Here is a 20,739-nt window from a genome sequence, read left to right as displayed (position 1 = left end):
AACAATAATAAGTAAAATAACATGGCATCATATGCTCAGTAATCCATTATTGTCCAGCGGTTATGATATCTAGCTTTCACTCAGGAGAACCGGGTTCGATTTCCGGTAAAGGAATTTTTATAATTTTTTCCAGCCTTTTGGATTCCATAAATACTATTCCACAAATAAAAAGTTGGGATAGTAGCATTTTTGGTCATTATTGGTACTAGTATCCATACCCGCGCGTTGCGCGGAGAATTCTAAATATAAAAAATAATAAGAAAATGTTACTTGAAAATACGGTAGACATAAAGGAGTATGAAAGATTCCTATAATTGTATAGGTTTATATGGAAAATGTTATTTGCTAAATATAGTAATTGTACAGGTTTATCGAACAATTTCAAGATTCAACTTGTTGTAAAATTGTACTCATTACATGAAATAAGGTTAGTATATTTAGCACGTCGACAAGTTATAATAGTTATTACTTATGGAAAACAAACCAATATATAAATATGAGAGGAAAAAATAATCATAACAAAAGTTGCATTAAATCAATATTCTTTTGTGAAAGAGTGCAACCTGATAGAAGATGGAATTTTGCGGCCAACAAAAAGGAATATGGGTATATAGTAACATAGAGTAATTCTCATATCAATTCAAAAATACTACAGTAAAGAATAACACTATCATCTTTCAATTTAAAACAATACAACTTAGAAAGAAACTTTTTATAGCAGCTTGAGGAAGGTAGATTCATCTGTAATCCTTATCGTTGTGTTTTATTCATTACTTACTAACCAAGTAGCTTAATGTCAAGTAATCTTAGATATTTTAGTTTATTAATGTTTTTTTTTTTTTTTTTTTTGAAATGAGAATGTACCACAATTGATAGTCAATTATAATTGAATTGATACACGATCCCATCATAATGTTGTAAAATATTTCCTTCGAAAAACACTTCCTACACAATCTGTTTAATATAATTTGGTCAATACCATCATAATATTGTAAAACAATATATTGCTATTGCTACATTTTGGTCAACCAAAAGTAGCATAATCTATTACGACCAAAATATAAGTTGGTTAGGAGTATTTTACTTAGCTCGATAATGATGCTGCTATCAACCTACATGCACAATTCAATAATTTTTTAATCATCTAAAATTCTCTTGGGCTAATCTAAATGCAAAATGAAATTGATTATAAGGTTTTGAAACTTTTTTGGATTTTCTATAATTTGAGACTTTAATTACGCGATCTTTTTTTAAACTTTGGCATGAAAATTGCAGATACATCTTTTTATCTGAAATGTGACAAAGTTCGTCTCGAAGACTGATATCGTCTTATTTACTTCAAGAAAGCGTTTGAAACGATGGTGTAATCTTTCAAAATCCTAATATGCTCTAAATAAAGGGTTTTTGTTTTTTCAAAAATCCTAATATCCTACACATAAGAAGTTTTGTCTTTCCAATTGCATGTATAACCTATCGATGGACTGACAACATCTCCAGCCTCATGTGATGCACAAAATCCAGAAGCGTAGATTGAATTCCTTACATACGTTTTTCTCAGAGCAAATATCAAATGTGCCATATAAAGAAGTACAATTATATTTATTTGGCTTGGGAGGAGAAAATGGCCATAGCATTATAAAAAATGACTAAACTATTAACCTTTATCCTCTGCGTTAACAATAACCCCAAGTACAGTATCGAGTCTTACAATTGTCTTTTAGCACAACAATTAATTTAAATGAGCCCTAATAGTTAAAATAGAATTTCAGCACTTCAAATAGAGATTTCAACAGTTCAAATGGGGTATTCTTTACAAAATGTAAGAACAGGTACTATAGGCCTATACATTCCCAAATTAGCCACTTATTTGGTATCTTTGCAGATCTTTTTGTGTGAATTCACTATTTTTAATTGCTCAAGTGCTCTTTTGCTGTTGAAATCCCTATCTTGGATGTTGATCTTGAAATGGAGCTTTAGATTCTTCATTCATTTCATGAATAGCTTTTCTTTGTTTTTCTCACCTAAAACATAGAAAATTAATACATCATGAACCTAAGCAAATCAGGTTGGTATTAACACGAACCAACAACTTCAACACAAAAATAAATAATATATTAGATGCAACAGATCATCAAAATATACCTCTCAATTACCTTCAAGAACCCTCTCCGTCAGAATTTCTACAATAACAATGATTCATTTAAGTTTTATATTTTTTTTTTGATAAGATAAAGATTTAATTTATGTATAGTCAGAACTGTCATTGACATCATAAGAAATACCAGCACAAATTATGGTATTAACACAAACCAACAACTTCGACATAAAAATTATAAAGTAATATATAGGATGTAACAGATCATCAAAATGTACCTCTCAATTATTTCTATTATCAATCCTTATATACCCATTACTCGCACCTTGTGATGGCCATATTTTTTTTTTTCTTTTGTCTTTAAACAATATTATTGAACACAAAGGATATGGCAAAGAGTGTTGGTTCTTTCACATTTTTAAATTGGTACATACGAACTGTCTAGAAACGCATACTGCTAAAAAGAAAAGCTCAAAGTACCACTTTGTAATCACCAACAAATGTTAAATTAGAATATGCAAAATGCAACTCCAAGGAACAGAGGATTCATGATATGTTTACTGTTCTCCATCTACCTTTATTCCATTTTGAGAACTTTCTCCTCAATTTACTTTTTCCCCACATGAGAGTATTATACTATAGAGAACTCATATAAGAGAAACAAACAGCAATTAATTTTAGCAGTAACCTAGTAGCACTTAATGTACATCACTTGAGTCAAAAGATAAACAAATATCAACTTCTTAAGATAATACATCTCTATTTATGAAGATAAATATTACTAATATTGATCTCAGTTAGTCGATCTAAGCAAAGGCATATAGGTGGACTTGTTTTCATGTCAACCGATTTTGGTGAATGCCAATGATGTATCTTTGGAATTGTTAAATGACAGATGTTTACCTAATAAAATCCTTATGGGGTAAAATTGGAATAGAAAATTGCTTAATTATTTTGGACACTTTGTCTAACCCACCTTGGTAGTGTAAAAGTTCTTTCTTTTTTTTTTTTCCCCGTGCGGATAGAGGCGGATAAGGATTTGAAATTTGTGGGTTCCCAGTTAGCAGTGTCTGTTGTTACTGGGTTCAGCTCAAATTTCTTATATATTTGAAGAGTTTCACATTATAAAATACAACGTTCGGATAAAAGTTGTGGGTTCCCGCGAACCCACACCCAATGGTGTGGATCCGCCTTTGGCTGCGGATGAAAATTTAGTGTGTTAAGTGATTTAGAAGCTTCTGCAACTAAGTAGAAACTTCCCATAAAGACATTTGAAGTCACAACCAAATGCATGTACAGAGTCCACCAGTAAAACATGATGAAAGAGGAAAACCAAATATGAATAAAACTTAGTAGAAGGGAGGAATGCAACAAAAATATATATGCCCCTGTTCGTCCTCCTCTCTGCATTTCTATAACAAAAAGTAAAGTAATATAATTAAGCAATTGTCACTCAATAATAAAATCAGATTGATAAAAAGAATGGTGACAAAAGAAAATATCACCTTCGAGAACATCCTATCAAGATCACACAAGGGCTCCATATGCAAAAATAATAGAGATATACTCTATTAACTTCTGAAAATATTCTTGGTATCACCTGAAAAAGAGCAAAAAGATGATCCGGACGACCCCCAAACAAAATACAAATGCCTGAAACTGAAAGTACAGACTGAATAATATGAATAGTGCGCATTTTAATACATCACTAAGTCAACTGCAGTAAATGTTTAAATGAAATCAGGAGTCGACAATATGCAGTATCACATTGAGCTCTAAAGAATATATTAAGAGATGAACTTTCCCAAGCCTTTTAATTTGCTATATCTTACTAGAATTCTCTGAAATGCATTTGAAATTGGAATTGATAAAGCAACAAATGAAGAGGAGTTGTTTATTGTTAGTTGAAGAAATTGGTACTAGTGTTTTATCTGTGGTGAAGTTTCTTTTGTTTAATCACAATATTTTTAGGCATATGTTCTGGTAGTCCAATTTATTTAGCATCAACACGTTTCTTTTCAATCTCTTCCTGCAATGACTCGTCCCATTATTCTTCTTCATCTTCATTTCATTGTGAAGATTTTATACTTTAGGTGGATATTTGGCTGCAGATAGCACATTGTTTGTGCTTAATTTCTCTCACATATAGTCATATATAAACCTTTGGATCAGTTATCTTCTAAAAGTCATTAAGTGATAGTTAGTCAATTAGGCTTTAACTAATATATCGAATCACGGCCTCTTGGTGAGTCAAATCTTGAAAAGCACATAACGGGTAATGTTTTAGGGATTTTTGTCTTTAATTTCAAAATGTCTATTTTTATTTTTATTTTTACTTGAATTTTGTTCTGGACTGTTTACAAAATACCACACACACTCTGCGGATCTCGCAGATCCGACTGGTTATTACACATTGACTACATCTCCTGCTAAATGCTAATCATGAAATTCATGCAGAATTGAGAGAAAACATATAGTAAGATATACACCAACCAAATTCACTACCAAAAACAGAAAACAACACCTTCGAGAACATTATATCAAGATCACACAGGGCTCCGTCCACTCAAATAAATAGAGATGCACTCCAGTAGTTTCTAAAGCAGAGGAATGAATAAAACAAAACAAATTTCAATGATATGTACAAAATGTTCTTACGATGTGAAGAAAAGAAAAAAATTGATTGAATGCTCAAAAGCCCAGTTGCAAACAATGAGTTAATTTACCAAATTCCTATATAAAAATAAAGTAAACGAAATTAGGTACAATTAGTGACATGCATGAACAGAAACTATGATATCTCCACCAAATCCAATTACCAAAGAAACAACTACAATGAAATAATGAAAGATCACCAAACAAAGATGGAAAAACTTTGAAAGAGCGGAAGACACATATTCTAATTACTGAAACAAAGAAAACTTGTAGGAAAACCTGGATGAAAGTGAGAGAGCATAGGGCTTGGATTACGATTAGGTTTATGTTAATTGAGAAACAAAACTGGTTCTTCAAAAAAAACTACCTCTTCAAAATTGATTTTTGCAGCTTGAATTTATCCGGTTTCTTTTTATCTTGCCAAGTGGCTTTTTAATTATTATTTGCTCTTTGCAGTTTTTTTAACCAGTTGCTGTTTTTTATTTATTTATTTTGTGTTTTTAAATTGTGATTTTTATCGTGATGACACTTGTCATCCAATGTTATACCTCGAAAATTTCCCGTTAGCGTACAGTGAATAGACTAACAAAGGGAATGACGTATACGATGTTTTGATAAGTAAGAAATAGTCTTTAACAGTCCTAATTAAGATTTCCAAAGACATTCGAGGTAAGAAAGGAAAGTTGCTAAGGAAAGCGAGTTACATGTTGTGCGCCAGACAAGAATTGCCAGTGTCGAGTTAATGACGTTCTAATGATGCTATGGGAAAGAGTTATAACGTCAATTAGATTGATGATGAAATGTTAAACGAGTGTCAAGAAGGTTCCATAAGGATTCGAGATCAAATGAAGCGACGAGAACGAATTCGAAAAAAGCGGGATTATACGGTCATATATACGGACCGTATATTTTATACGGCCCGTATACCTGACCGTAGAACCCTTCCAGTGAAGGGTGGTTTTCTGGAGGAAACATATGGTCCAATATACGGACCGTATAAATTGTACGGTCCGTATAGTGAACCGTAGGTTTCGGGTCGGGTCCGAAATTCATTTTTATATATGCACGATTTTCTCTTCTTTTTCTCACTTCTCACTTCTCTAACATTCCAAAAACCTCTAGAACCCTCTTCATAACACATTAATACATATCCAAGAAGGGAAATCAAGGATCAAACACCAAAAGTTGGAAGAATCAAGGGTGTGAATGCTTCCTAAGGATTGATAGAAGTTGGGAATCTCTTTGGTATTGAAGTGGAGGTCTTCTCAAGTGGAGTATTCTCATCCAAAGATCACCTCTACATAAACAAAGGTGAGTTTATAATTATTTTATGCTAGTAATGGTGTTGAGTAGTTGAAGAACTTGTATTAGGAGCAAGTATGGAACATGAGCTTAAGTATGCAAATAATGGTATGTTGGTTTGAAAGATAGTTGAGTTATGATTCATGGTACAATATGAGTATAATTTTGTCATGAATGGTACTAATGATGTTGTATTATAGTTGTGGTTATGGAGGATCTTGGAGGTGAATTTGGGAAGTGAATAATATCTAACTAAGGGAATTTATGTGTTATGATTACGGGCGTTGCTATGATGTTTGGGAACTGTTTTATTATTTGAGGGAAAGTTGTTGAAACAAACGAAATGCTGCCCAATTTTCGTTAGCCTTATTCGCTTTAGTTCAGGCTTAAGTAGACCTTCAACAATCTAACCCTCATGCAAACCCTTTTGTATGTAGAATTGTAAGCCGGAAGGAGAGCTTTTAGTCGATATCATTAAGTAGACACAAAGGTATGTAAGGCTATCCCCTTTTCTTTCGAAGGCATGATCCCTATGTTTTGATTCCATACATGTCGTCCATAGTCTCTTCACTCTTAGAAATGCCAGAAGTCTATAGTCTCTGAAGAATCTTACGATGACTCCAATCCTAGAGATTTTCAAGCCCAAGGTTCTGGATGATTTCATGGCGTGACTGAGCGTGCTATATAATATATGGCCTCAGCTTATGTCTGGGTGAGCTATATAATACATGGCCTCAGCTTATGTCTGAGTGTGCTATATAACATATGGCCTCAGTTTATGTCATGGACCACTCAAGGTGAGACATAGCGATGATGATGATGCCATAATATAATCGGAGGTTCACGACCTTACGTCACTCCGATAGAGCGCACTTTTATTGGGCTCTCATGCATGCTACGTATATTATATATATATATATATATATATATATATGTATATGATATGTATATGTATATAGGGGACATGGGGAAAGGTAAGGCGCTATAGACGCATAGCCACCTGATCAGCTGGTATCTTATGATATCATCCCGGACGCGGGCTATATGAGTGATGGATCGGGCCGTACGTTCCACGACAATATATTGATATATGATGATATATGGATCGGGCTGCACGTTCCGCAGCAATATATGATATGATGATATTTTACGAGTATGCATGCATGACTCCGCCTTAAGAGGCAAGCAGTCACCGGTTATCTTTTCATCTCTATTTTGTTTTCCTGTTTCCTTGTTATTTTATGATGCATGCCTTACATACTCAGTACATCGCTCGTACTGACATCTTATTTCTTCTTGGATGCTGTGTTCATGCCCACAGGTAGACAAGGAGACGATCCAGCTTCCTAGGAGCCAGACCAGCTTGCACCAGAGCACTTCCATAGACCGGAGGAGCTGTTTCTGATATATTCTTTTGTGTATACTCTTGGATATGGTGGGGTCCTGTCCCATCTTCATGACTTCAGAGTTTCAGTTAGAGGCTCGTAGATACTCATGTGTGGGTAGTGGATGTTATGTGACCCTCATTGTATATTCTGTATATTATTCTTTTGCTGCCACGAGGGCTTGTATATATATATATATATATATATATATATATATGTGTGTGTGTGTATATGCTTTATGGAGTTTGCATGTGTACAGGTTAAGATGATAGTGGTATGATATGTGGTGCTCGGTAGTCAGTTCCGGGTGCCCGTCATGGCCCACTAGGCGGGTCGTGACATCCAATTCTTGCTTTGCCTCTCCTATTATATATAGATAGATATTGCTTAGAATTAATTTTTGAGTTAGTGGTCAAAAACACACCTAAATTACCACTTTTTCGCGATTCCAACTATCAGTTGTTTCCTACCTGAACTATCACCATCTATGTATTTTTTTTGTTTTGTTTTGAAAAAGGCATTCTGATCAATTATTAATCAAACCAAAGTTGAGTACATCATGAATCAAAGATGGGCGATCAAGTATCCACTCCATAGCATCAGACATAGAACCCCGAAGCTCGAGCTAACAGATGGACACACTGGTTCGCTAATCTTTTGACAAAAGACAAAGAAATAGAAGTAAAGTCACACATGAGTGCTTTACAATCATGAATAATAACATCAAAATAAGAGTTGGTGCTGCAAAATTTCTTCAACGCTTGTTTAACCAAAAGGTTGTCAATCTCCACAATAATATGTGTTGATGTAAAGTGATTCTTTAGCCAGCTTAATGCTTCTCGAACACCCAAAGCCTCTGCCATGAGTGAGTCATGTGGCCTATCTAACCGACTAGAGCGACCTCTTATGAAGTTTCCATGAGAATCCCGGACTAGCATACCGACTCCAGCTACTCCCGAAGCAAGATCAAAAGAAGCATCAATGTTACATTTAAGAATATTCTCATCAGGAGGAAACCATTTTATTGCAAAGTCAGTTCCCATCGCTATATGATCGGAAGTTGCGTTCTTGCCTTTGTCCAATCCTGCCAAAATCGGGCTGCCTTTTGGATAACAACTTTGGGTCGCAGAGATTTTCCCCACCACACAAGACTATTTCTAGCATTCCAAAGTTCTCAAAGAATCATAATGGCTTCATGTAATTGATCGAGAGTCACAATTTCCATCAGCGAATTAAGCCAATCAAAAGCGATGGACCAAATTGCCGCCAACCTAAAGATGATTTAAGTCATACCTGTTTCGCCGCGTTGCACTCAACTAGAGAGTGCAATATTGTTTTTGTCCCTCGGAGGCATGCAGGACATAAGTTGGATTGAAGAATATTCTTGCTCATTAAATTATAGCCAGTTGAAAGGACACCATTCGAAGCTCTCCAAACAAAATTCAACACCTTAGGAGGCATCTTCAATTTCCAAAGTTTTCGCCAAAATTGACCATTCAGGATTGGTGCAGTAGCATTATGCAGTATTGAATAACCACTCTTGACGATGTAGCGTCCTTGCCTATCAAGTTTCCAGATCCATTGATCATCCCATAGAGTAAATCCCAGTGGAATTCGCTTAATGCAGTCTATCTCATCAACAGAGAAGAGTGTCTCTAACATGTGAGTATCAGTTTTAACCTTTTCCTACCTGAACTATGACACATGGTGATAGTTCAAGTGGGAAACATGTTAATTTTTCTGTATGAACACACTATTTCCTCCGTCCCAATTTATGTTGCATTCTTTCGGATTTCGAGATTCAAACAAGTTTTTCTTTGACCGTAAATTTCTCATGTCTTTTAAATATTTTGAATTGTCAATTATTGTGACTTATAGTATTTTCATATGTAGCATCTAAGTATGTAAATTTTATTTCAGAAAACTTACAGACTCCATGTCCGAATTCATGACCAAATTAGAATAGTTTGACTCTTGAAAATCCGAACTTAGCCACCTAAATTGAGACAGAGGGAGTACTATTTTTTCTTTTCTCACTTATTCAATCAAAATATCTGTGGTAATAGCCAGTGAATATTTTTCAATTGGAAAATAGTAATTTTTTTTAGTAGTGAACAACAAATTGAGTTTGTCAACTAAGAATCCAGAGTCGACTGAGTTGAAGAAGAGAAACATGAAAAGTGACATAACTTTCAAATTATATACTACTATATCATGAGTTAATTCAGGTAAGGATTAAAACATGATCCATCTTGATTATAAGCTTGGGCCGGATGACTGAGAGCATAAAACTCCCAAAATTGTTAAACTATAGAATACTACTAATGATCCTTACTTAAGCCATTTTAAAGTAACTCTGAATTTCCTCCCTAAGTTCCAACCTACCAATGTGGAAAAAAATGTCCCAACCTAGTACCTGCTACACTTATTATTATTCCAATTAATTAATCCCACACTGATTTGTTCACGAGCTAACTAATCAGGCATCAGATCTATAGAATACTGTTAATGATCCTTACTTAAGCCATTTTTAAAGTACACTTGATTGGTACTGAGAGGTACATTTTACCCAATTCACAAACTTAAACCATACAGCTTTTCTTCTAGTCATTTTAAAGTATTATTGAGTCTTCAGTGCACTGACTTTTATATGGAAAAAAAAAATCATATTCAAACAACCGATAATGGAAGTAGTTGAGAATTACTAAAAGAGAAATAAACTTTCCTTAGGAAATTCGTGTTTTTTTAGTAATGCTTGAATTTGCATTTGCATAAAGCAATATCAAGTTTTATTGAAGAGATTATCAAAATAATCCCATAGATAGAGCTATTTGATTAGTTGTATAAGAAAAGATAATTCATCCATAACTAATGCAGTGTGTTTGGTTGGCGATATTAGACAATTATTAGATAATATCTTATTAAGTTAAGCTGGAATTAATGTTTTATTTATGCGAGTTAAAATGTGGAATAAGAATACATGTACTGATAATATGAAGATCAAAGTACTTAAAGACAGATAGATCTTTAAAATAAGTAATTCGGAAGTACATAACATTCTTTCATTCTTTGTATTATTATTCCATATATGACAATTGTTCCTATATTATTATTTTTCATCGCATAATTATCTTTTCATTATTGTTCACCACCATAACTAGTCTCTAAATTATAATTTCGCATAGCTAGCATATGAATCAAACCACACCTAAGGATATATTGGTCTAGTCCGCTCTACTTTTTATTTCTTTAATAAATTTCCAATAAAAAAGAAGAGCACGTACAGTACAGATACTACGTACCATATTAAGTCAAAGATGCAAAACACAAGCTAGCTAGTTCGTTGCCAACCACTTTAAACAATATAACATTTTTCCATTACACAAACAAGTTCAATTGTAGAACAAGCAACAAGCTTAAAGATTAAACATGGATTTGATCAACTTGAAGCTGGAGAGATCAAAATCGTCGATCCGAAAGCTAGGAAGAAGTAGAAGCACGTTATTAGCCTCAGAGTTAATTCCTTGTGGAATTTCTAGAGATACTACTTATGAGAGACTTTCAAAGTCTATGAGAAATGTTGAAATTGTTGATGAGGACACCTCCATAATAAGCCATAAGAGGAAGAAGAATAAAGCATGGGTATTTCTCATGAGGGTATTTTCTTTCAAGAAAACGATAGGGGATGAAAATATCAGTGAAAAAGTTGTTGATGCTGGGGAAAAGTCGATGGAAGTGGTGGCTGGGATTAACAAGGAGAAGATGCAGTCTTCATCGTGGTGAGATTAATCTTTTATTTCAGTACTTTTAGTTACACTTTCTGTCTTGGCATTTTTTCGTTTCTCCAGATTCAAACTATATAAACTTTGACTTACATCTTATTTTTTTCATCATATTGACATTGTGTTAATGCAACTTATAGTATTTATCGATAGTTTTTTGAATATCTAAATTTTAATTTTGAAATGTTAAGTTGATCTAATTCAATTTAGCTTAAAAAATTAGTTAAATTGACGCTCAATAGAAACAGAAAGTGCCACATAAATTGGGACGAAAGGAGTATTTGTTTTTGTTTTTGTTTTTGTTTTCCTTCTTCCAACAACCTAGAAAAAAGAGAAAGAAACCAAAAATACACATCAAATTAATCAAATAAAAAAGAAGTTACTTCCTCTGTTCCAATTATGGGAATGTGTTGGCATAGAGCTTAAGAGAGAAAGAAATAATTTTTGAAACATATCATGTAATTAAGAGTAAAATCGGAAAAAAAAAATTACGTATAGCGAAATGTCATTCTTTTTTAGATAATTAATTTAAAAGTGTGTTCTGTAGAATGAAACAAAGGGAGTGAAAGATAATCCTCCGATACTTTATATCTGTCGTTTGATGTTTTAATCCACCGATTAAGAAAATTATTCCATAGCATTAATCATAAGGGTATTTGGATAATAACCCCTACATTGTATCTCTTCATTAGATGAGTAATTAATAGTAACTAATTACTATATGCTTCTTGGAGTCACAACGGGAAATTGAAAAAAAAAATGTAGTAACACCTTTTTAGTTTTTCTAAAACAACAAATATATTGATTTTTTTTATTTTTTTTTATTAAAGTGATCCATCTAAAAAGACCGGACGGAGGTTTATAAGTTCTGAGAATCGCCTAAATTTCTCAACCACTTTATTTTCTTACTTTTGAGAATAGCCTAGGTTTCTTTTACTAAATCGATCATACCTTGCAAATCATTTCAAGGTAGTCTTTCAGATTCACATGTATTTTTGAAATTGTAGTTTAGAATATTTACAAAATTTCAAGCACTTTTAACATATATATCATCAATATGCCATGTTAAAAAGTACTAGGTTCATTTGAACCCCGTTTAAAATAGGTTCCATCCGGCTACAATATTAAATATTAGGTTCATGCTGTAAGCACAAAATTGAAACTTTATGTGCAGGGAAAGAGCTGGGGAGACAATTACACAAAAGCCAGGTGATCAAGTGTTGGTGGTGGAAAAGAAGAAAATAAGGCAGCCTACATTTCTTCCTGATCCTTACAGACGATGGCCTGTTCAAGGATGGCGATATTGAAGACTAAAATTGATAATACCCTTAGTAATGTTTACATTTATTTTAAGCAGTTTAGTTCCTCCATCTCCTCCTATTTGATTATGTTGTCTCATCTCTTTTGTTTGAAATAAAAATTTGAGTAATTTACACTAGTCATCTAAAAGGTACTATATGCATTTGTTCATGATAAGTGTTATTCGAAATTAATCCATAATATCAGGTAGATTATATGTTATAACAACATATGGCTCCCTTGTAAATTGATGATCTGCAAATGGAGCAAACATTGTGCCTCCTCTCAGTTCAATGTTCCTGTTGTTGTATGATATACTCCCTCTCTCCGAATTTATGTGTTACACTTTTATTTTTAGTCTGTCCCATAAAGAATGTCACATTTCGATAATTAGAAATAACTTAACTTTAAAATTTTCTTTTTTAACCTTAATAAAACGATTTATAACCACACAAATGTTTAAGGTTTATTTTAGACCACAAACTTCAAAAGTCTTTTTTTTTTTTTTTAAAAAAAAATCTTGTATCAAGTCAAACGATGTCACATAAATTGGGACGGAGGGAGTAGGAAAGTGCGTAGAAAACAGAGCAGTGACGATCATTACACAAATTTGTGAGAAGAAAAAATATTGTAACTGTTGTTAGGTATCTTTCGTAAAGGTGGCAAAGATTATAGAGGCCTTTTTATAGTCAGTAACAGCACTTTAAAAACTTGACTCGTTGTAGCATGAAGATCGAATTTTCTAGTTAAAATTACTAAAAAGGGTCAAAAACATATCTAGGGTATGAAAAATGGCATATAAATACCCTACATTTATATATTGGTCTAAAAATACCCAATCAAGTTTTTTTGTTCAAGAATATCCCTTAAACTAGCACTGTGACTTTTTCCAATTTAAAAAAGTCACGATGATTAGTCGCAAATACTATTTTATTTAAAAATTACCCACCCAACTTTTAAACCCAAACTAGTTGATCCGACCGGTTTCTATTATGATTGGCCACTTCTTTAGAATATCTAAATTTGGTTAAACCTAATACTATAAGAATTTAGCTACGTTAAAAAATAAATCTGAAATGTCAAACAAAATCTTAATCCTGCATTAATATTTGTTTGGTCGAAAAATAAGGAACAATAATCCCTACAAGAATTACTAATATTTATTAAATTAAAGTTAGAATTTCCAATTTCCCAATACATTTTCCTTTATTTTTCCATTAGGACGAAATATTCAATAACTGCATTTTTCTTATGCTCAGCATTTGTATTAACAGTCCCAATTACTTTCCAGTTCCTTGAGGGAAGAGATCATGGGAAGATCAGAGAAGGATAGAGATCTGGAACGTCTGATTCCGGTGGGAACCTTAGCATTAGATGTAACAAAGATCAACGGCTCTGAATCTTCTGATCAATCTCCCTCACCTTCTTCGCCCTTCTCTCATCACTCGGCCAAAGAGGTCTTTTTTCTCTCTCTATTACCAGAGATAGATTCAGGATTTAAATTTTGTATGTTTAATCGTTAAGGTTTTAGCATTGAACGCATAACATATTTAAGATTATGGATTCAGATATACCATTTATTACAATTTTAATAAATTTTTCGTATAAATGTATATTCAACATTGAAAGTACTGAATTTAGATGAACCGGCACAAAAACTTTACATCCGCCCGTGTATATCACATTATATGTGTGAGAAGCTTAGGTTGCATGAGAAATTGTAGAGTTTCACTTCAGAGGCGAATCTAATATTTAAATATTAAAATCAATGAGTTCAGACTTTGTGATTTTTAGCACTAAACTGATTGTATCTTTAAAATTATAGATTCAGAATTTAATATTTATTAAAATTTTAGTAGTATTTTCTTTATAATTATGCTTATACTATATGTAAAAAATATTGATTTCGGTTGAACATACAAAGAACAACAACATACCCAGTGAAATCCCATAATGTGGGGTCTGGGGAGGGTAAAGTGTGCCGACCTTACCGCTACCTCAGAAGGTAGAAAAAACTATGTAGTTAGAAAACTATAGAACTAGCTTGGGATGGGGGACGAAGAAAAAAGGAAGGAGCACTTGAATTAACATATCACTGTTAATAGGATTTGACTTATTGACACGGTTGTTTAACCTGTTATAATCATCTTGCTTTTCAGGTTACTAGTTTTACTTTTTTATGAATGACTATTTGTAGTTATTATTTAGGTGAGCAATAATGTTAAGTATAGAAGCTAATAATAAATTGGGTGATTGCTTTTTCTTCATTATGCTTCACTCTAACATGTTGTCAATTGATTTTCTACTAAAGCGAGTAAAGCTAAATTTGTGTTTAGTTTTTCACTTTTGTAGGCGTTTGGCAAAGATATTCATAGCTGGGTAACAAAAAAGTTTATGAGCGGATGGTTAGTTTCCTTTTTCTCTTAAGAAATATCTCTATATTTTTTGTTTTGTTGCTCTTCATAGAAAATGCAACATTTGGAACGTGCAATTTTGAGTTTGAGATTGAAGTAATTTTAACATTGTTTTGCAGTGTCATTTTATTTCCCATAGCCATAACTTTTTACCTCACTTGGAAGCTCATTAATTTTGTGGATGGCTTCTTTTCTCCAATCTATATTCATCTTGGAATCGATGTATTCGGTAAGTATTAATTCCCCTCCCCCCCCCCCCCCCCCCCCCCCCCCCTTTTTTTTTTTGTACATTGAGCGCGCGCACAATACTTGCGCCCTCTCTATTCTAATTTATATGACATACTTTAAGAAAAAAAGAAAGAAAGAAAAGACTTCTGAAATGTATGGTCTTAACCTTGTCATAACATTTGTATATGTCTATAAAAACTTCTTATTAAAGGTAAAATGGAAGCTTAAAGTTAAATTTCTTCCGAATATATATAAATATCTTTTTTCCTTTACTAACTGAGAAGAAAATAGTGACACATACATTTATACAAAGGGAGTACTTGTTTTGAGGGGAAAAAAGGTCATGTTGATTGTTGAATAGTTTTTGTTTATGTTTTTATGAACAAGTACTTTGTCTCTCATGACTATTTCTAACATTCACAGGACTTGGATTTGTGACATCCTTAATTTTCATATTATTGGTTGGAGTGTCCATGTCCTCATGGTTAGGTGCTTCTCTTCTTAGTTTAGGAGAATGGTTCATCAAAAAAATGCCCCTAATGAGTTATATCTACACTGCTTCCAAGCAAATTAGTAGAGCAATTTCACCAGGTAATTAATTAACCTTTTCTAATCGAAAATTGATTCTCAACATTCTAAATACTGTACTAAACAAAATTTAGCATATGAATTGTTTCAGATGAGGATTCACATGCCTTTAAAGAAGTGGCCATTATAAGGCATCCGCGCCTTGGAGAATATGCATTTTGCTTCATTACTTCAACCATTATTCTTCGTAAGAGCACAGGTGCCGAGGAACTCTGTTGTGTTTATGTGCCTACTAATCACCTTTACCTGGGAGATGTATTCCTTCTCAATTCTAAGGATATTATGAGGCCAAATCTCTCTGTTAGAGAGGGAATAGGTGAGAGCTTAAACTTCAGCTTTCACAGGCATTCACGTGTGTTTGGTACGACACAAGTCATTTTCATGGAAATTAGAAAACATTTTTCTTAAAAATATTTTTTCGGAAAAAAAACATATGTTAATTTCCTTAGTTACTATAATATTAGTAAGTCGGAGGGCGTTTTGATGAAACATTTTGAGCGCTACAGATTATTAATAACGTTGAAGTGTTATAGCTGGAGCAAGTAATTGGAAGTTGAAAGTAAAAATAATCGCAAGGAAGATGACTTTTGTATTCATTCTCCTTTTGATGAAAAATGTTTTATGGTAATCAAACACCAGAAAATGACTTCCTCATAGAAAATATTTTTAAATAATCGCAAGGAAGATGACTTTTGTATTCATTCTCCTTTTGATGAAAAATGTTTTATGGTAATCAAACACCAGAAAATGACTTCCTCATAGAAAATATTTTTTTCAGAAAAATGACCTCTGTCGTACCAAACATTTATGACTCCCTCCCTAGGGGCCAGGATGATATAGTGGCTAACTTCAATTTTAAATGCTGCAGAAATTGTCATCTCAGGAGGCATGTCTGTACCCAAAATATTGACTATAGTGGATGCACAATCCATTCTATCTCCCACAGTTGGAAATTTTGCTGTTCCTCAAGTCTGATGCATAATGTTTGATCTTAAATCACTCCATGACAAATACTGGAATTGATGAAGATGCACTTGACCAGTAAAATATTGGATGTAGGCTACCTTGAGTTACTGTTAATATTATTCAATAGATAGTCAACTCATCACAGGCGGAGCTAGAATTTGAAGCTTATGAATTCCGGATTTTAGCTCTTTTACGTTGTTGTGTTCTTAATTAACAAATTTGTACATATTCAATGAATTTCTTAAGGCAAATACAGTTAAAGTTACTGTGTTCGGCCGAACGCCCAAAATGCACACAGTAGCTTGGCCCCTGCTACCAGTGGATAATTCTTGTTAGCTCTGCTTTCCCTGACACCCTTGTGAACACTGGTAAATGTGGAATTTTTTTGATTTGTTACACGAGCTAGCCTGTGAATGAGTAAGAAATATACCACACTGATTATATAGTGTAAGCTGCAATATATTTTGAACTGAAAGCTTAACTTATAGACACAGTGCTCGTATTAGGATTTTGTTTGCTATATCTTGTCCCTTCCTTCAAATAATTCCTTTAATAATATTGAACTGTGACGGTTACATTTCTTTTGAACCGAGGGTCTGCCTGAAACAGTGATATGAACAGTAGGATTCGTATAGCCGAGTTCAACTTACTCGAGATTGAGGTGTAATTGTTGTTGTTGTTATTATTGTTTGTTTGTTATACTGATGATGTAATTTCATTGGTGTCAATTAACTATACTTCAAGTTTAACAAGTTTTGCCCCATGGGCAACACTTGACTTTTGACCTTGAAGGTTTGACCATGAGACAGGCGGGATTAAAAGTTCAAGACCACTTATTTCTAAGTTCATTAATTTGGTTTAATTTCCTAAAGGCTTTGCGCTTGTATTCAAGAATATTATGCATGACATTAAGTGGCTAAGACCCCCTTCTCCTTTAGTAAAACTTAACAGTGATGGAAGTTGCATTCAAGGTACTTGTGGAGGTGGTGGACTAGTCAGAAAAGACCATGGAATTACTATCTGGGCTTTACTCAATTCCTCTAGGACAGGGCACAAGCAACATAGCTGAAGCAGCAGCTATGCTTTTTGGTCTAAAATGGTGTGCTAACAATAATTTCAGATTGGCCACAGCTGAAACAGACTCTCTTTTGCTCACTAATTGCGTCAAAGGTGAAGGGAAGATCCCTTGGAAAATCCTCATTTATGTACAAGATATCCAAAAATTAGTTGATACACATGGTTTCAAAATCATTCACTGCCTGAGGGAGGCCAGTAAACCAGCTGACAAATTGGCTGCCTTGAGCTATAATCATGATGAAAATCAAATCTTCAAACTCCTTCTCTGAGATCCCCAATCAAGTTAAAGGATTGATAAATATGGATCAGTGGAATCTTCCCTCCTTTAGAAATAGGAAAACAAAATACAACCTCGTCTGTTATGAACCCCCTTGAGGTTGTTGTGTATCCCTAGTTTTTGGTTAGGACTAGTAGCTATAGTCTCATCTCAATGATCATGTACAAAGTTTGGGATGCCAAATCAATGATCAATGGAGACAAGTTTAAAGGAAAAAAAAAAATGGTACCTATTGTAAAGAAAAAAATAAAAAATATATGAGTCAAAAGTTTCAAACGGAAAGTGCAATTTCATACTAATTGGTAGTATTAATCAAAACAAAGGACACGGCTAGATTGAAAGATAAACTTGAAAAGACCAAATCAATAACTTGGTACATAATCAGCAACAATAGCGATTAGCTAATAACAACATCTTAGATCCTATGCTCAAGTTTATCAGCTTTGCAGAGAGGATTTTCCTTAACCAAATTCGCACGGCCTATAGACTTGAAATCGAACATGCATGCATGTTCCTCCGGATACCTATGACTCCTGCAAAATATTTCACCACACTTACAACTGAACCCTATTAATCCCACTTTCTTCTTGCAAACAATGCACCTCTTTGTTTTCGTCTTCATTGTCGACAAATCATCTTTTCCTGTTTTAATAGTAAGAGAAGATATATTTTCAGGTAAAGCTAATGCATCCTTGGCGGCTTGTTCTTTCAAGAAAGCTTTGTAGTATTGAGAACAAAGATTGTGATTCCTTGGGGTTCCATAGAAGCCGCAACCCCTTGCACATGGACTTGGTTTTTCAGCATTGTCACCAGAAGTCATAGTTCTTTTCCCTTTGAATGAAAAAACAAAATTATGCACGATTTTGGTTTTTTTTTCAGAGTCTTTGGTTATAATGTGTTATTTTTCAACTTAGTAGTGGTAGTGATGGTGTAGCTAGTTAGTGAATGTGATGGTGTATTTGGTGTTATATGTAGGGGGAAGCTTGTAATCCAAATAAAAATCAAATTAGGACTTTACTAATTTGATATCTCTCTCCGTATTCTGTTTGGATCTGGTTTGGGATATTAATATTTGGAAATCCATGTGCAAATCGGATTAAAGACTGGGAATAACATTTAATGCTTGGAACATTACTGGGAGTCCATTGTTTTAAGTTTCTTTTTTGTCAGTTTCAAAATAATATTCTGATTTACATTCTCTTTTCCAACGTCATTACTGGGTCTAATAGATGGAGTATTTTTTTTTTTTCCGATCTTTTCGTAGTGAATTGAAGTGTTTGTAATATTAGGAGAACTATGTGCCCTAAAATAATCATGAGAGCTTCTTCTTCTTCTTTTTTTTCCCACCCGCTCTTTTTTTTTTTTTTTGGGCTGATTGTAATTCTATCAACATTTACCATTAGATTGAAAAAAAACTAATTGTAATTAGGAAATTAAGATATATGGAGTATCGACTTCGATTCTGTTTGGATTTGATTTGGGATATTAATATTTGGAAGTAAAATTTACTTGGCATAACTTACATTATTACCTATTATAGAACATAACTAAACTTTACAATAATTATATTTAGTAGATAAAATATAACATATTTACTTCCTATAACTATCACTTTTTTACTACTCATCTGATAACTTCCCACACCCCTAATTTAAGCCAAAAAAAAGTCCCTCTCTCCTATCCCCTAAATACTCGCCATTATGCCCAATATCCCTTAATTTCCTCCAATTTCAAATCAGTTTTACAATAGTTCAACTTCCTTGTTTATCTCTAATTAACTACTCATTAATTTCACTCATAATTCAAATCTAATTCCCCAAAAAAGGTAAGATTATATACTGATTTTTACGTTTCACCGTGTGTTTAACTTATACTTTCGTTTTTTTTTTTTCCGTTTGAATCAGCAATGCAACTCTAAATAATTAATTATCATTGTTTGTTCTTGGTTGTTTTTTGTTAGATTCAAGTGAAATGGCTAAGAAAGCTTCTACTCCGATGAGGACTAGAGGTATAGAACCCGAAATTTCAATTCCTAATGTTTTGGATTGATATTTTAATAGTTGTTTTTCATATATATTTTGGCTATATTTTTAATTGTATTTTGATTAATTATGTTCAATATTACTTATTCTGGTTTCTGTTGACTATATTTCAGATATATTTTGACTATATTTTTCAAAATTTCAGAAAAAAAAAAGTTGCAATGAAAACGTTGTTACCTCAATTATGAACTCAACTTGAATTCGATATTTCAACAGATGAATTCAAATATATATTCGTCGTTTAAAACGAGCTCTGTTCACTGGTTTGATATTGTTATTTTTCAAAGTTTTTTGATGAACTAGTTTTTGAATTTTTTTTTTGTTAAAAATATGAATGTACTTTTTGAATTCAAATTTTTTTGAATTTATTAGCTATTTGAATGGGATATGAGATCAGATATGGAATGAGAGGATATTTGCTTGAATCAGGAAACATTAAAAACTGATTTTAATTTAAATTGGAATAGATTTTGTTTCCATAAATATAGCACGTTCGGTTTGTCGGTATGTGTTTCGTTATATTTATCCTATATTTAAGTCGACGCATCTACTAGCTAAATATAGGTCCTCCAGCTACGAATTGTAAATGTAGAATATGTAGTTATAGGTTGTTAGAAGGAGCTAAAAGG

General features: G+C 33.2%; 3 protein-coding genes and 1 long non-coding RNA gene across 4 annotated transcripts; 2 read left to right on the top strand and 2 right to left on the bottom strand.

Moving 5' to 3' along the window:
- Window positions 1–1,580: 1,580 nt before the first annotated feature.
- LOC132036297 (uncharacterized) lies at window positions 1,581–5,173 on the bottom strand. The gene is made up of 4 exons (XR_009409555.1): window positions 5,030–5,173; window positions 3,601–3,695; window positions 3,445–3,507; window positions 1,581–2,016 (listed from the first exon to the last, which is right to left on the bottom strand). It is a non-coding gene; the product is annotated as an uncharacterized LOC132036297 (long non-coding RNA).
- Window positions 5,174–10,529: 5,356 nt separating this feature from the next.
- On the top strand, window positions 10,530–12,668 carry LOC132036780 (uncharacterized). Its single transcript, XM_059427160.1, has 2 exons — window positions 10,530–11,216; window positions 12,394–12,668. The coding sequence occupies exons 1-2, from the start codon at window positions 10,867–10,869 to the stop codon at window positions 12,524–12,526; spliced, it is 483 nt and encodes a 160-aa protein (XP_059283143.1). The 5' UTR covers window positions 10,530–10,866; the 3' UTR covers window positions 12,527–12,668.
- Window positions 12,669–13,748: 1,080 nt separating this feature from the next.
- Window positions 13,749–17,086, top strand: LOC132037022 (protein LIKE COV 3-like). Its single transcript, XM_059427455.1, has 6 exons — window positions 13,749–13,975; window positions 14,871–14,923; window positions 15,052–15,161; window positions 15,584–15,751; window positions 15,840–16,064; window positions 16,617–17,086. Exons 1-6 carry the CDS (start codon window positions 13,829–13,831, stop codon window positions 16,721–16,723), a joined length of 810 nt encoding a protein of 269 aa, XP_059283438.1. The 5' UTR covers window positions 13,749–13,828; the 3' UTR covers window positions 16,724–17,086.
- A 1,397-nt stretch (window positions 17,087–18,483) lies between these two features.
- LOC132038146 (putative zinc finger A20 and AN1 domain-containing stress-associated protein 8) lies at window positions 18,484–18,888 on the bottom strand. The gene has a single exon (XM_059428866.1). The coding sequence runs from the start codon at window positions 18,886–18,888 to the stop codon at window positions 18,484–18,486; it is 405 nt and encodes a 134-aa protein (XP_059284849.1).
- Between the last annotated feature and the right edge of the window lie 1,851 nt (window positions 18,889–20,739).

Source organism: Lycium ferocissimum, chromosome 11 (genome assembly GCF_029784015.1).
Source record: "Lycium ferocissimum isolate CSIRO_LF1 chromosome 11, AGI_CSIRO_Lferr_CH_V1, whole genome shotgun sequence".
NCBI classification, from domain to species: Eukaryota; Viridiplantae; Streptophyta; class Magnoliopsida; order Solanales; family Solanaceae; genus Lycium; species Lycium ferocissimum.
Note: the sequence above shows the minus strand (reverse complement) of the source record. Positions and strands in the feature narration are given on the sequence as shown.